This window comes from Tachypleus tridentatus, chromosome 10 (genome assembly GCF_004210375.1).
Source record: "Tachypleus tridentatus isolate NWPU-2018 chromosome 10, ASM421037v1, whole genome shotgun sequence".
Classification (NCBI taxonomy): Eukaryota; Metazoa; Arthropoda; class Merostomata; order Xiphosura; family Limulidae; genus Tachypleus; species Tachypleus tridentatus.
This window is the reverse complement of record NC_134834.1, coordinates 71,031,575-71,047,170: the sequence shown is the minus strand read 5'-3', so window position 1 is coordinate 71,047,170 and position 15,596 is coordinate 71,031,575. Positions and strand designations below refer to the sequence as shown.

At 37.4% G+C, this 15,596-nt stretch overlaps 1 protein-coding gene across 5 annotated transcripts in view; it reads right to left on the bottom strand.

Annotated features, from left to right (window-relative positions):
• Window positions 1-15,596, bottom strand: part of LOC143229534 (uncharacterized) — a 42,496-nt gene that overhangs the window by 19,502 nt on the left and 7,398 nt on the right. For 4 of the 5 annotated variants that reach the window (XM_076462012.1, XM_076462015.1, XM_076462014.1 and 1 more), the window contains exon 2: window positions 1,774-1,833. In XM_076462012.1, the coding sequence (XP_076318127.1) occupies window positions 1,774-1,833 (60 nt within the window). Of the gene's footprint in view, window positions 1-1,773; window positions 1,834-13,622; window positions 13,764-15,596 lie in introns of those variants that run through there. The other variant, XM_076462016.1, reaches the window with a different exon arrangement.

The window sequence follows — 15,596 nt, the reverse complement described above, 5'->3', positions numbered from 1 at the left end:
GGTTGAACACTATCTTGATTTTTTTGGTAGATCATATTCAGAGATGTAAGAATATATGGTAAAAATCTGAAAAGGCTGAATAACTGGTGACATGATCAAACTGTGGCCTGAAGTAGAGCTATTTTTAGCTACGTCATAAAAAGTTGCATGCAACTATATTTTTTTACAGATATAATAGACCTTTAATTACAACAATTGCTGATTTATCAACTGATGCATTATAGGAAATTTGAAACAAATTCAGCTTTGTATCATATGTCTTAGAACAATGGCTTATTAAATAAACCAATGTTATTTATGATTTTGGATTTTCAGGTGATTTTACAGCCTCACTATGCAAATCCTAAGAGAGATAAACTTGGTTTGAGACCATTTTTGAATTCTGTGAGATTAATTCAGTCAGTGTAGCAAATTTCAGCCTTCTACCACCATTACTCTTGCAGCTTTAAGCGGCCAAAGTTGCCCGAAAATGAATTTGCCAAAAATAACAAAACAGTAATTAAATTTTACAGGGCTGTAAATCAGAAACTATTAGAGATATTGATCTAATCTTTGGCAGTTTTTCATTATACGAGTAGATGAGCAGATGTGAATGTTTTCAAGGCATTCTGTGGGGGTCACCTGCAGCCCCCTGGATGGTTTATCATGGAATGACCCTTCTCCATATTCCTGCTGTGTATACTTTCAAAATTTTGTTTTGCATTAAATTTGTTCAAAAATGCATCAAACACAGATGTTGCTTACTAATAACAAATTTCTGGACAATGACAGTACCTTAAAATGTTTAACATAGTACTCTATGTATAGGTGAAGTGCACAAGCACTGATTGAAACCTTTACCACAACAGATGATATTCAAATAATGAATACAGTTGATACACATCTTCCAAGTTGAGGAGAGGTTTTAAAAATGAATAACAGAGGTCAAGAAGTGTGTATGTGGAATAGGTGGGGTTTCTCTGAATTTTATTATTGTGCTCAGTTTGATTGATTGAATTGAAAAAACAAACAGATAATCATAACAAAACTTCTATTTTTATTACATTTACATCCATTAAAATTTCAATCACTATAATTTACAAAATAATCACTGGTATCATTCAAAAGGAGTAAGGATACAGCAACAGTAAAATATTATTTGCTTTAAATCTTTGATACTAACACTACTAGTTACATTTTAGAAGTTAAATGAAAAGGTATTTCTGACAGATTCTCACCTCTGCATAGAAAATAGCTTGAACCCTTGTGCACTTCCTATGAGATTTGTATGCCACTAGCTTTAAGCTCACTTAAAATCATGTATTTAATGTCAATTATATATTATTGTATGATGACATCATGTAATGATAGGTTTCCATCAACAGGAGAGTGAAACAACTTGCTTGTACAATAACTCCCCTTTCACAGTTGCACTTGAAGCAACTTCATTCTCAGATGAAGCATGAAGAAAGTTTATCAGAATGGGTGTGAATAATGTGAATGTAATTGTAAACTATCATATAATTTATACACTATAAAATATGCAATGCAATTTCATCAACCAACAGAAGTATGCTAGTAACTATCTGAAATAAATTAACTATTCTGATACTGTGTTCAAATAAACAAATGAAATGCTCTTTTACTTAGTGAAATAATTAATTCTAAATATCAGTGAAGTAATATGAAGTTTGTGAAAAAACTGAAATACACATGTATTATTCAATAAAAGAAAACAAGTATTAAATATGATAAAGTTACATGTTAAGATTTAATTTCAGTGGTAAGTCATACTTGAATGGTTCTCTTTCAATTGTGACATAGGTGTTGCACCAGCTCCAAATTTAAGATATGCTGCAAAAATAAGAAAAAATTAAAGTTACATCTTTCATTAAATTATATTAAAAACAATTAAACATATCAAAACACAGTTATGTTTCTCCAAAAATAAATAACTAAATAAACACACACACACACACGCTTATTGTAATGTATCTAGATTCATATTCAAAACATCCACAAAGTATACCATTTTTTCTGATAGTTTCTATTTAGAATTTACAAAATTGTATAGATGAAGCATGTTCAATGAATTTTTAAAGAAAGAAACATAATTTATACTTAGAAAAACAATTTTCTTTGAACTATTGTTTCAATATATAGTATTATTAACATTTGATTCCTGAATGTAGTATTAGAAGTTTAGGAAAGAGTAGATAAAAAAAAAAAAGCATAAAATACAAATATTATGGGATTTGTACCCTTCTATGGTATGAAAATGATCCCAATCAGGGTATTCATAAATTAATAATTAACACTGACTGGCTGTTGTGGAACCAATTAGATAGTTCTGAACAATCATAAAACCTACTAATGTACAGGGCAAACTACTACTAGCAGTAGTGCACAAACAGCTCCCAGAGTTGTTTTTTCTTGAAAAGAATAGATCCAATAATTGAAAGTTAAAGAACTGTTTATTTTTGACCTGATGTGAATATTTTAATGTTCTGTAAGCAATATTTGTGTGTGTACTAATTTACAATTAGGTTGTTTGCACAATCTATTTTAGATATATATATATGTAAATAGCACACCCTAAGCTAGTTAAAACACATTCTGTTGAGAACGGAAGTGATAACTAGCTTAGGGTGTGCTATTTACATGATATATATTCTAAAATAGATTGTGCAAACAACCTAATTGTAAATTAGTACACACACAAATATTGCTTACAGAACATTAAAATATTCACATCAGGTTAAAAACAAACAGTTCTTTAACTTTCAACTATTGGATCTATTCTTTAAGAAAAAACTCTAGCACATTTTACGACATAATTAAGGAATTACACAATTTATCTACAAATCCTAAAATAAGAAAAAGTTGCTTTGTTACTAACCATGACAGTTTATTGACAATTTTGGGATCCAAAACATATTTTAGTTTTAAACTATAATGCTGTAAATAGATTAAGTGTTAATTGTACTCATGACATTAGTAAGAGTTTAAAACAGAAATATGACAGCATGGCAATGCTAGCATACAATATAAATACTATAAACACATCAGAGTCACACACAAAAACACCTGTTACTAATTAGAAATTAAATATGCATGCAAACATTTTTTATACGAGAAAAACACGTAGATTCAAGAAGTCTTGACAGAAATGAATAAAATCCCCACAACCCAAGTGCTTTTGAAAGGTGGACCTTTCTTTTTCAGGGGCAAATTGGAGACATTATCATATACAAGGGATAATATGAAAGAAAAAGTATGAAAATCTACACATTAAAAATTTAACTGTAGAAAATAATTTAAAAATACACACACACACACATCTACTAACCATAGTTTTATTTTAAATATAGTGTAATAAAAATCCATGGAAAACTAAATAATACTAATTACTATAACCATTATAGTAAATAAGAGTATAGTTTAATTGTATTTTGATACACTGATTATTATAATGTTCTTATCTCTCTCCTCCTTTGAATAAACTATTAGTGGCTGTTGCCAAACACTTGGATTAAACCTTTGTTCACCATATTATTTAAATTTTTAATGCTCATTTTAATGACAATTAATTACAAATTTAGAATGCCAGTATTTATTCCCCTCTAGTTCAGTTTCCTGTACTGTGGTCAAATTAGTAGATAAACAACTCATTTTTTTGTTTTTAAAAACCAGAAGATTAATTTATAGGACACTAATAACTTGCAGAATAATTCTCCATGTAACTAATTTTCTCTCAAGGCTTGAAATAGATTAATGTAATCAAGACAACAAATACTCATATTTGTAGAGTATGTTTCCACAGATGTGTTCCTGTGGAAGGCAAGATAATCCTTAAAAATATAAATTAAAATAACAAATTAAAAATTACTGTGCTAACTGTAATGGCAATGGATGAAAGAACTGATATAATTCAAAACAACAGCTATAACTAGAATTTAGTTACTATTTCCAATAAAACCTATCACATTTGATAAGACACCAACATGAAAATGGTTTTAGAGAAAGAAACGATAAAATTGTTTGCTGTGGTGCACTTCAATAAATAATTCAAAGCAGTATGAAGCTGTTGCTCAATAAACTTCATATGTGATAACTGACATGAGATGTGAAAGACATCAACATAGAGTTTGTACGTAACTGTTGAAAGTTAGTGATGGCATTAATCTTCACATTAAAAGTGTGACATTCAAGACAGTCCTGAGGGTCTCCAAGTTCCTGTGATAAAATTTAATAAAAAGGAAAGTGTAAAGTTCACACAAACTTGGAATTGCTGGTTCATTAAACATTTTTTGATAAAAGTGGGTAAATGGCCATGCAACCCACATGAGTGGAGGTGAATAAGAGAAGGTTGTTTGATTCAAGGAACCAACCAGGAAAAGCATCAACCATCCTCTCTAAGATCTTACAGAGAAAGCTTGTCAAAGCAATTTGATGACAATTTGAAGGAATCTTGAAATCTTTCCAAGGCTCAGGAAAAGGAAGGACAGCAGCCCAGTGCCAAGCATCAGGAAAAGCATTCTCCTGTCAGATCTGGTTACTTGGTTGGTTGATTTAGTGTTTTATGGCACAAAGCAGTTAGGCTATGTGCACCAAATGTCTGGTAAAAAGGTAAAAGTAAATGCAGTAAAATTCACAAAAGAAAATGAAGGTAAAATAAAACAGCATTGAAAAACATAAATAGCATAAAATCAATGTTGACATCTAAGTCTACAATGTTAAGAGAGAAACCAGAGTAACAGAAGTTGTAAAAGACTTTCCATAGCATAATGATAATTATCATAACCTGCCAGGAAGACTAACAGGTAAGTAAAAGAACCACTGTCAGTCACCTGAAGTTGGCCTTTCCAATCCTGGTTCCAGGTTATGTGTCATTACAGCCATTATGAAAAGGTAAAGTAATAAAAGTTTTAAAAGACATGTAGCAAAATTGTAATAACTTGCCAAGCATCTGATAAAAAGGTAAAAGTAATGTAAATGTAGTAAAATTCATAAAAGGAAATGAAGGTAAAACAAGACAGCAATTAAAAACATAAATGGCATAAAACCAATGTTAAGAGAGAAACTACGGAAAGAGAAGTTATAAAGGACTTTCTGTAGCATAATGGCAATCATCATAACCCACCAGGAAGACTAACAGGTAAGTACAAGAATCACCGCCAGTCACCTGAAGTTGGCCTTTCCAGTCCTGGCTCCGGGTTATGTGTCATTACAGCTATTATCAAAAGGTAAAGTAATAAAAGTGTTAAAAGACGTACAGAAAAATTGTAATAATGACTTGCCAGGACAACTAGCGGGTAGTTCAAACAGCAGTGTTAATCACCAGTCCTGGTGTCGAGTTATTTAATTTTATGGCCATTTTCTAATTTCAAATTGAACTAGAGAGATTGTGACTTTTAAAAGGGAACCACAATAAAAAAAAAAAAGGTTTAATGAAGAAATATAAAATACTTAAATGGCACTAAAAAGATTAATGGCCTTTAAAAAACTAAAAACATTACCAAGGTGGACAGTGTCACCATCACCAATAACACTGTCTAATGTTATGGGACAAACCTTGGGACAGATCATGTTTAAAATAGTGCTATCGTTGAGAGTTGTAACGATGGCAATGAAGTAAAATGTGGCTTATAGTGATTTGAGTGTTACACAAACTACACATTGGAGGATCAGTTCCAGATAAAGGAAAATGATGAGTTAAAAACTGTGACCAATGCATAGTCTAGTTAGAACAACTTCCTCCTTCAGATCCTTATGGAAGCAAGACGGCCAAAGTCCAATATAGGGTTTTATTTGGAAAAGCTTGTTTTCGTGTTGCTCACTCCAAGTCGTCTGCCAGCTGGCACGGAGCCAAGCCTTGAATACAGGACCATAGTCCATGTATGGAACAGATAGAGAGGTGATAGTGACAGAGCAGATAGATTTATCTGCCGTGTCTGCAAGCTCATTTCCTCGAATACCAACGTGGCCTGGTATCCAGAAAAACTGGAGAGAAGTAAATGTTAATGAGAAATGGGCCAGTTGGTTTTGAATATCAGCAAGAACATGGTATGAACCAACATGAAGCAATTCCAGGGCCAGTAGAGAACTAAGCAAGTCAGTATAAATAGTGCAACTGGAGTACTGCTTAGCTTCAATATGATCCAGGGCAAGACAAATGGCATATAGTTCAGTAGTGAACACAGAAGCTGTAGAGGGGATTCTGCATGCAACCACCAAACTGCAACAAACCATGGCAAAGCTCACAGAGTCACCTGATTTGGAACAATCCGTATAAATTGGAATGGAAAGATTGTTTGAAAGATGTTCAGGAAATAAAAGACTGTACTTCCAATCGGGAGTATCTGTTTTTCTCAGATGACTTAAAGAAAGGTCACATTTTGGGACTGTAATAAGCCAAGGTGGGATGGGCTGACCAGTGAATATAGCAATGTTATCCAAGGACAGACCCAATTCATCCAATTGTGCATTGGCACGAAGGCCAAAAGGAGCAATGGCAGATCGTCTGTTATGAAAAAGTATAACCAACCAAGGAAGGAAAACACAACCCCAGGTGGGATGCTTTGGTAAGGAATGAAGTTTCAAAAAATATAGTAAAGACAGTTGCAAAGGTGCAAAGAAGGTACATGAGATGCTACGTATAAGCTCTAAACTGTGGAGGTGCAGAAAGCCCCAGTGCAAAACCAAAGTCCTTGATGATGAATGGGGTCCAGCATCTTTAAAGCTGAGGATCTGGCAGAGCCATAGATCATTGATCCAGTCGAGTTTCGATCAAATAAGAGCACGATATATCTTTAAAATAGAGCATCGATCTGCTCCCCAACTGGTGGTAGAGAGGACACGAAGGATGTTCAGTGCTCTTGTGCATTTGACACGTAGCTGCTTTAAGTGTGGTATAAAGGTCAGCTTGTGGTCAAAGATAAGCCCCAAGAACTTGGTCTCAGGGACCACAGGCAGCAAAACTTCACCGATACAGAGTTCAGGATCAGAGTGAATACCCTGTTGGAAGCAAAAGTGCATGCAAACAGTTTTAGAGAGAGAAATTAAAGCCGTTCGCTGTGATTCATTTCAGTACACAATCAAAAGCAGTTTGTAGTTGCCGCTCAATATATCTCATGTTCAATGACTGACATGAGATGTGAAAGTCGTCGACATATAGCCCGTTTACAACAGCGAGAGGGAGAAGTTCAGTGATGGCATTAATCTTTATACCAAAAAGTGTGACACTCAAAACAGCCCTTAGGGACCCCAAGTGCCTGTAGAAAAGAACGGGAAAGTGTCGAACCCACACGAACTTGGAATCTCCTGTCTGTTAAACAAATTTTAATAAACATTGGTAAATGGCCACATAACCCATATATATGGAGGTCTCGCAAAATGCAATACCTCTATGTTGTGTCATAAGCCTTTTCAATGTCAAAGAATATTGATACAAGATGTTGTCGTTTGAGAAAGGCTTCTCTGATTCACGTTTCAAGTCGAATTAGGCGGTCATGGTGGAGTGCTGTCATTGCAACCCACACTGAGTGGGCAAGAGGAGGTTGTTTAATTTGAGGAACCAAACAAGATAAGCATTAACCATCCTCTTTAAAGTCTCACAGAGCCAGCTCATCAAAGCAATTGGATGGTAGTTTGAAGGAATCTTGGGATCTTTCCTAGGCTTAGAGAAAGGTAAGATAATAGCCCGGTGCCATTAGGAAAAACATTCTCCTGCCAGATTTGGTTAAAAACAATTAGAATATCAAGAGAAGCTGGAGATAGATGGTGCAGCATGTCATAGTGTACATCATCTGGTCCAACAGATGCACTGCCAGACCGATGAAGGGCCATTTTCAGTTCCACGAGTGTAAATAGATGATTGTACACAAAGAGACAGTTCAATAGGAAAGAGGTGAATGCTCTGCCTGAGTCTTGATGGCCAAGAAGGTGGAGGAACAAGCAAAAGAGCTAGATACCCAGCAAAAGCTTTCACCTAGAGTATCGGCGATGCTCAGGACATCAGCTACCTCTTGGCCATCAGAGAATAAGATCGAGAGGGGGACAGAATTCTAGTGCCCACTAACCTTTCAAACCCTGTCCTATATGGCCTTGGAATTGGTGGTAGAAGATATGCTAGTGGTGAACTTAATCCACGATTTATTCTGGCTTTGACATCTTACCCACCTAGCATGTGCACAGACCCGCTGGAAAGCGATGTGGTTTGAAATTGTGGGATATCTACGGAAAGTATCCCAGCCCGGTTTTTTGAGCCTACCATGCCAGGTGGAACACAGGATCCCACCATGGACAAGGATATAGTGGAAAACGTGTCGAGGTTTTAGGAATACACCGAGCAGCTGCTTGTATAATACAGTCAGTTATTGCTGCCACACAGTCGTCTATTGATGGCCAACAGACAATGGCAGGATCAAGTTCTGCGAAAGCAGTGAAAGTGGACCAGTCTGCCTGATCCAACTTTCACCAATGCATGCAGGTAGGGTGGCATTTACCATGACCAGTGTCTGTCAAAAGTATAGGAAAATGATCACTGCCTAGTAGATTACTGTCAACCCCCATGAAAAATGGGAGAATAATGAAGGGGAGCAAATTGAAAGATCAATAGCAGTAAAGGACTGACTAAATTCATGAAAATAAGTAGAAAATCCAGTATTGAAAAGAGAAAGGTTGTGATAAGAGAGCATATGCTCTACAGAGCAACCCCTCCTATCAATAACAGCACTTCACAAGAAGGGATGATGTCCATTAAAGTCCCCCAGGATTAGAAAGGGAAACGGCAACTGTTTAATGAGAGCATCAATGTCTGATTTATCATATGTCTCTCCAGGTGACAGGTAGAGAGAACAAACAGTGATGGTATGACCCAAGGAAATATGGATGGCTACGGCCTCCAAGGGTGTGTTGAGTGACAAAGACAGGGTGGGCACATGCTGATCAACCAACAGCGCCACCCCTCCATGTTCTCGTTCATCACACAGCCTGTTATTTCTGTACAGAGAAAACTGCTGAAAGGTGACTGTATCGGCAGGTTTCAGAAATGTTTCTTGTAAGGAGAGACATACAGGATGGTAGGAAGCAATCAGTGTTTTGATGTCAACCAGAGTAGAACATAAACCTTGACAGTTCCATTGTATCAAGGTAGCCATTTTTAATGATGCATAGGCAAAGTGGCTGGAGAACCCTTCTGTTTACAACCACGTCTTTTTTCCTTACTGTACTTATTCAGGGGAGGTCTATTGATCTCCATGGATCCTGCCCTCAGTCGATTTGGCAGGTCTTTGTTGTTGAAAGGGGATTCCAGTGAATGAGGATGCAAACGAATGATTGTTTTACATCTTGGAATGGGAGAAAAATATGTATCTGAAAAAATTCCTGTATTTGGAACCAAAGAACATGGATCTTGGGGTTTGTTGGAATATATGGGGAACAGAGATGGGTTGATTCGTCAACTTTTTTAACCATGGAGATCAAAAGGCTTTTCATTTGTTTTGAGAATGATTCTCTTGGAGGCACAGAGAGATCTGTTTGCACTCCCACTGTAGTTGTAGAACAAAGTGCAACAGCATATGTCTGAGATGAAGTGGTGGACAGCAATATCCAAGCCTCAGGTTAACTAATATTATGAGTCGTTTTTAAACGCTGCACCTCTTTTTCCTACAACCATTTAGGCCATAAGAACGAGAGTAGGAAAGATGAGAACCATTGCAGTTGATTCAATGAGGGTCCGTGTAACACTCACACACAACGTAGTCCTTGCCACCACAATGAGCACGTCAGGAGAACCACGACATGACATGTTCGAGTGGCTGAACCTCTTGACACTGGAAACATCGGAGAGGGTTTGGAATGTATGGCCATACCCTGCAATTTATATAACCTGTCTTGATGGTGGCAGGTGCATGTGGTGATGTAAATGTCAAAACGAGGATATCTGTCGGCAGTGTAACTCCATCTTTGTGAGTGGAGAAACCAGTGAGAATCTCTGACTCGGGGACGTTCTTAAAATCCCTCTCAACAATAACTCCTCGTGATGAATTCAAGGTAGCATGAGGGGTAACCTCAATAGGTACATCCCCAATTGTCTTTGAATTTATGAGAAGTTCACTGTGTTGGGATGTGGATGTTTCAACCAATATGACTCCAGATTGAAGCTTCTTTACTGACTTTGGAGAGCCAGCAAGTCCCTCCAGTCCCTTCTGAATAAAATTGGGGGACACTTGCCCTAAAGGTTTTTCTGAAAGAGAATGTAGGATAAGAAAATGAGGTACATACAACTGGTGGTACAGATGTTGAAGATTGCTGGTCAGAGTCTTCAGGACATGGTCGTTTACCTGTTGACTGTTTTTTCACTATTTTATTTAAATTTTTATTAGGAGGATCCATATGAGAAAATTAAAATTTTGGAGCCCTATGAGGGGATGCACTACAATGTTATGCAAGGACACTGCAGTAATGCCAGGGTTTTGTGAGCACTATACCCAAACACCAGCATCAGACACAATGTCCACAACACCCATTGAGAACTTCTAACACTAATATTTGGTTGACTCTAGCCCAGGTGGACCAGCCAATTGACCCAAGGGTGCCACCCAAAGGCTGCCCATCTACAGGAACTCAAGGCCAAAGTGGTGTGTTAGGGTTGGACCCCTCAACTACCAGGATCCTCTCCTCCCATTCACGGGTTGCCACGCATGGTAAACACATGGGTGGATGTTTAGATCCCAGAGGAGGTAACCTGAAAGAACAGAAGCTTCCCTGGGAGGTCCCCTCACCACGTACAGGAATCCACACCAAGGGGCAGATCTGGTTAAAAACAATCAAAACAATAGCAAGAGAGAGATGGTGCAGCATCTTGTAGTGAATATTATCAGGTCCAACTGACATACTGCCAGACTGACAAAGAGCAAGCTTAAGTTTCAGTAGTATAAAGTGGCAATTTTAGCCACAGAAATGATTGGCCCAAAAAGAAGGAAGCCATCAAATCTTTCAATCTTGTTCTCCAATGGCCAGGAAGTACTTTTCCCACTGACCTAAATCTTGTCCCATATTATTTTGGAAATGGTGATACAAGAGATGCTAATTGTGAAATTAATTGAAGATTCCTTCTGGTTTTGACATTTCACCTGGAAAGAGATATGATTTGAAAGTTTGAGATATCTGCAAAAGGTATCCCAGGACCAGTTTTGAGTCTTCTGTACCACCATTTAGCAGACAGGATTCTACCACTTATAAAGATACCTTGGAAAACATGTCAAGGTTTTAGGAATAAATTCAGCAGCTGTCTGGATAATACAGTCAGTCACTGCTGCCATACAGTCATCGATACTGGCTTATGGATGACAGCAAGATAAAGTTCTGAGAGAGTAGTGAAACAGGGCCAGTTGGTCTGATCCAGCTTTCTCCAAGGCACAAGGGTCAGGTTGCATTGCCCATGGCTAGTCTCTCTGAAAATAATAGGAAAATAATCACTGCCCCATGGATCACTGTCAACCCTCCAAAAAATGTGAAGGAGAGCAGATAGAAATATCAACAGTAAAAGACTGACAAGAAGCATGAAAATAAGCAAGAAACCTGGTATTGAAGAAAGAAAGGTTATGATCTGAGAGCATATGCTCTATGAAATAATCCCTCACATCTATATCAGCACCACCTCAGAGGGGATTATGTCCATTAAAGTTCCTCAGAATTTAAAAGGGAGATAACTCTTCAGAAAAAGCATCAAAATCTGACTAATCATAGGTCTTTCAAGGAGACAGACAAAGAGAACAAATAGTGATGATACGACCGCAGGAAACAAGAATGTATATCAAGTAGAAAAAACAGGGTAGGCACATGCTGGTCAACCCATAGTAACACCCTTCCATGCAGTTATCCACCTCACAACCTGTCATTCTGGTACAAAAAAAACTACTGAAAGGAAGCTGTACTCGCAAGTTTCAAAAACATTTCCTGTAAGGGAAGATACATAGGATGATAAGAATCAATCAAAGACTTAATTTCATTAACATTAGAATAGAAACCTCAACAGTTCCACTGTATAAAAGTGACCATTTTTACTTATGTGGAGGAGAATTGGGCAGAGAGCCTATCTGTTTTCGACCACATCATTTTTCTTTTGTGAAAAGAGATCTCTACTGACCTCCATGGATCCTGCCCTAGATCATGTGGAATGTTGGTGGATTTACATTTCAGCAACTGAGGGTATGAAAAAATAATCATTCTGCAGCTCAAGAACAAAGAAGATGAACCTGAGAAAACATTAGAAGTCAGAACCAAAGTGGATCTATGGAGCCACTGACAAAAGTGGTGGGAACAGAGATGAGAGTAGACATCGACTCATCAACCCTATTAATTACTGAAGACAAAAAGACTCTCCAGATGGCTGGAGAATGACTGTCAGAGGTTTGGAAAGATTTGTTTGCACTCCCATTGTAGCAGTGGAACATAGTGCAGCAGCACACGTCTGTGTTGGAGTGGGAGACAGTAACTTCTAAGCCTCAGAGTAGGAAATATTGTTCACCATTATTAAACATTGGACCTCTTTTTCCTCCACCCACTTAGGGCAAGAAACAAAGTAAGTGGAGTGTGAGTGACTATAGTTAACATAGTGAGGTTTGAGTTTGCAATTGTAGGTACTGTGGTCTCTGTCACCAAAAAAACACACACACACACAAAATAAACAAACAACAAGACACTTCTGTATGACCAAACTGTTTATACTGAAAATATCAGAGAGGGTGTGGAACATATGGCTATACTTAACAGTTCAAGCATCCTGCCTTGACAGTGGCAAGTGGACATGGCAGTGTAAACATCAAAATCTTATTTTGACACTGGTAGGCAGCATTATTCTGAACTTATGAGTTAAGATACAGAAACACTCTGGCTGGAGAAACCAGTAAGGATTTTCAACTTGAGAATGTTCTTTAAAATCATTCTCAACAATAACTTCTCTTGAATTCAAAATAGCATGGGAAGAAACCTTGATGGGTATATTACCAATGGTCTTCGAGTTCAAGAGAAGTCTGCTGTGTTGTGGATGTTTCCACCAAAATGACTCAGAGTACAACTATTTGACTTTGGGGAGCCAGAAAGCCCCTCTAATCTCTTCTGAATGAAAATGGAAGACAATCTGCCGTAAGAATTTACCAGATAATGAATGAAGAATCAGAAATTCAGGTGCTGGGTATGACTGTGATAGTGATTGTGTAACAGTCATCCATGCATGGTTGTTTAGCAATAATCTGTTTTTATTTGTTTTATTTATTTTTTGTTCATGGATTTGGAGTACCCATATTAAAAGAGAAAATTTTAATGTTTACTGTCCCTACCCAACGTGCAGCCATTTAAGAAGATAAACTACGATGCCAAACAAGGTTGGTTGGTTGATTATGTGTTTTATGGTACAAAGCAGCTAGGCTATCTGAACCAAACATCTGGTAAAAAGTTATAGTCAAAATGATTAATATTCATAAAAAGAAATTAAGGTAACACAAAACAAAGTTTATTAAAAACATAAGTAACATAAAACCAATGTTTACATCTAGTCTACAACATTAAGAGAAAAACTACAGTAATATAAGTTGTAAAGAACTTTCTGTAGCATAACTGTAATTATCATAACTCACCAGGAAGACTAACAGGTAAGTACAAAAACACCATCAGTCACCTGAAGTTGGCCTTTCCAGTCCTGGTTCTGAGTTATTTAACATTATGGCCATTTTCAAAAAGTAATAAAAGTTTTAAAAGACATTACCAAGGTGGACAGTGTCACCATCACCAATAACACTGTCTAACATTATGGACAAACCTTGGGACACAACATGTTTAAAATGGTGAGAGTTGAGAGTCATAACGACAGCAAGAAAGTAAAATGTAGCTAATCATGACCTGAATGTTACACAGACTACACAATGGTGCAGTTCCAGATAAAAGAAAATGATGAGTTAAAAAACTGTGACCAACACATAATCTAGTTACAACAACTTCCTCTTTCTGATCCTTAAGGAAGCAAGATGGCCAAAGTCCAATACAGGGTTTTATTTGGAAAAACCTGTTTTCCCATTTTCTCACTACAAGTTGACTGCCAACTGGTACAGAACCAAGCCTTGAATACAGGACCATAGTCTATGTATGGAACAGGCACAGCGGTGATAGTGCCAGAGCAGATAGACTTAGCTATGGTGTCAGCGAGCTCATTCCTGAAAATACCAACATGGCCTGGTATCCAGAAAACCTGGATAGATGTTAAAAAGAAATGGGCTAGTCAGTTTTGAATATCAGCAAGAACAGAGTGTGAACTAATGTGAAATTCCAGGGCCAGTAGAGAACTAAGTGAGTCAGTATAAATAGTGCAGTTTGAGTACTGCTTAGCTTCTATATGATTCAGGGCAAGAGAAATGGTGTACAGCTCTGGAGTGAACACAGAAGCTGTAAAGGAAATTCTGCACGTAACCATCAAACCACAACAAACCATGGCAGAGACCACAGAGTCACCTGATTTTGAACCATCAGTATAAATAGAAATGGAAGAATGTTCTGAAAGACGTTCAGCAAATAGCAGACAGTATTTCCAATCTGGAGTGTCTGCTTTTCTCAGATGATTTAAAGATAGGTTACATTTGGAGACTAAGAAGTCATGGTAAGATAGGCTGACCAGTGGATACAGCAATGTTATCCAAGGACAGACCCAATTCATTCAACTGCACCTGAATACAAAGGCCAAAAGGAGCAATGGCAGATCATCTGTTCTAAAAATGTATGGCCCACCAAGGAAGGAAAACACAACCCCAGGTGGGATGCTCTGGTAAAGAATGAAGTTTTGAAGCATATAGAAAAGACAGTTGCAAATGGCAGAGGTGCAAAGAAGGTTCATGAGACTATGTATAAGCTCTAAACTGGGGAATTGCAGAAAGCCCCAGTGCAGAGCTGAAGTCTTTGATGATGAATGGGGTCCAGCATCTTTAAGGCCGAGGGTCTGACAGAGCCATAGATCAGCGATACATAATCGAGTTTTGATCAAATAAGAGCACGGTATATCTTTAGCATAGAACATCGATCAACTCCCCAAGTGGTAGAAGAAAGGGCATGGAGAATGTTCAGTGCTCTTGTACATTTGGCCTATAGCTGCTTGATGTTTGGTATAAAGGCCAGCTTACGGTCAAAGATAAGTCCCAGGAACTTTGTCTCAGGGACCACAGCTTCACCAATACGGAGTTCAGAACTAGGGTGAATACCCCATTGATGGCAAAAGTGTATGCAAACGATTTTAGAGAGAGAGAAATTAAAGCTGTTTGCTGTGGTCCACTTCAGTAAACGATTGAGGACAGTCTGTAGCTGCTGCTCAACATACCTCATGTTTGACAACTGACATGAGTTGTGAAAGTTGTAGACATAAAGCTTGTTTGCAAAAGTAAGGAGTTGTTCAGTGACGGTATTAATTTTTATACTGAAAAGTGTGACACTCAAACACAACCCTGAGGGACTCCAAGTTCCTACAGAAAAGAACAGGAAAGTGTCAAACCAATACAAACTTGGAATCTCCTGTTCATTAAAAAATGTTTTAATAAAAAATGGGCAAATGGCTATGTAACCCATAAATA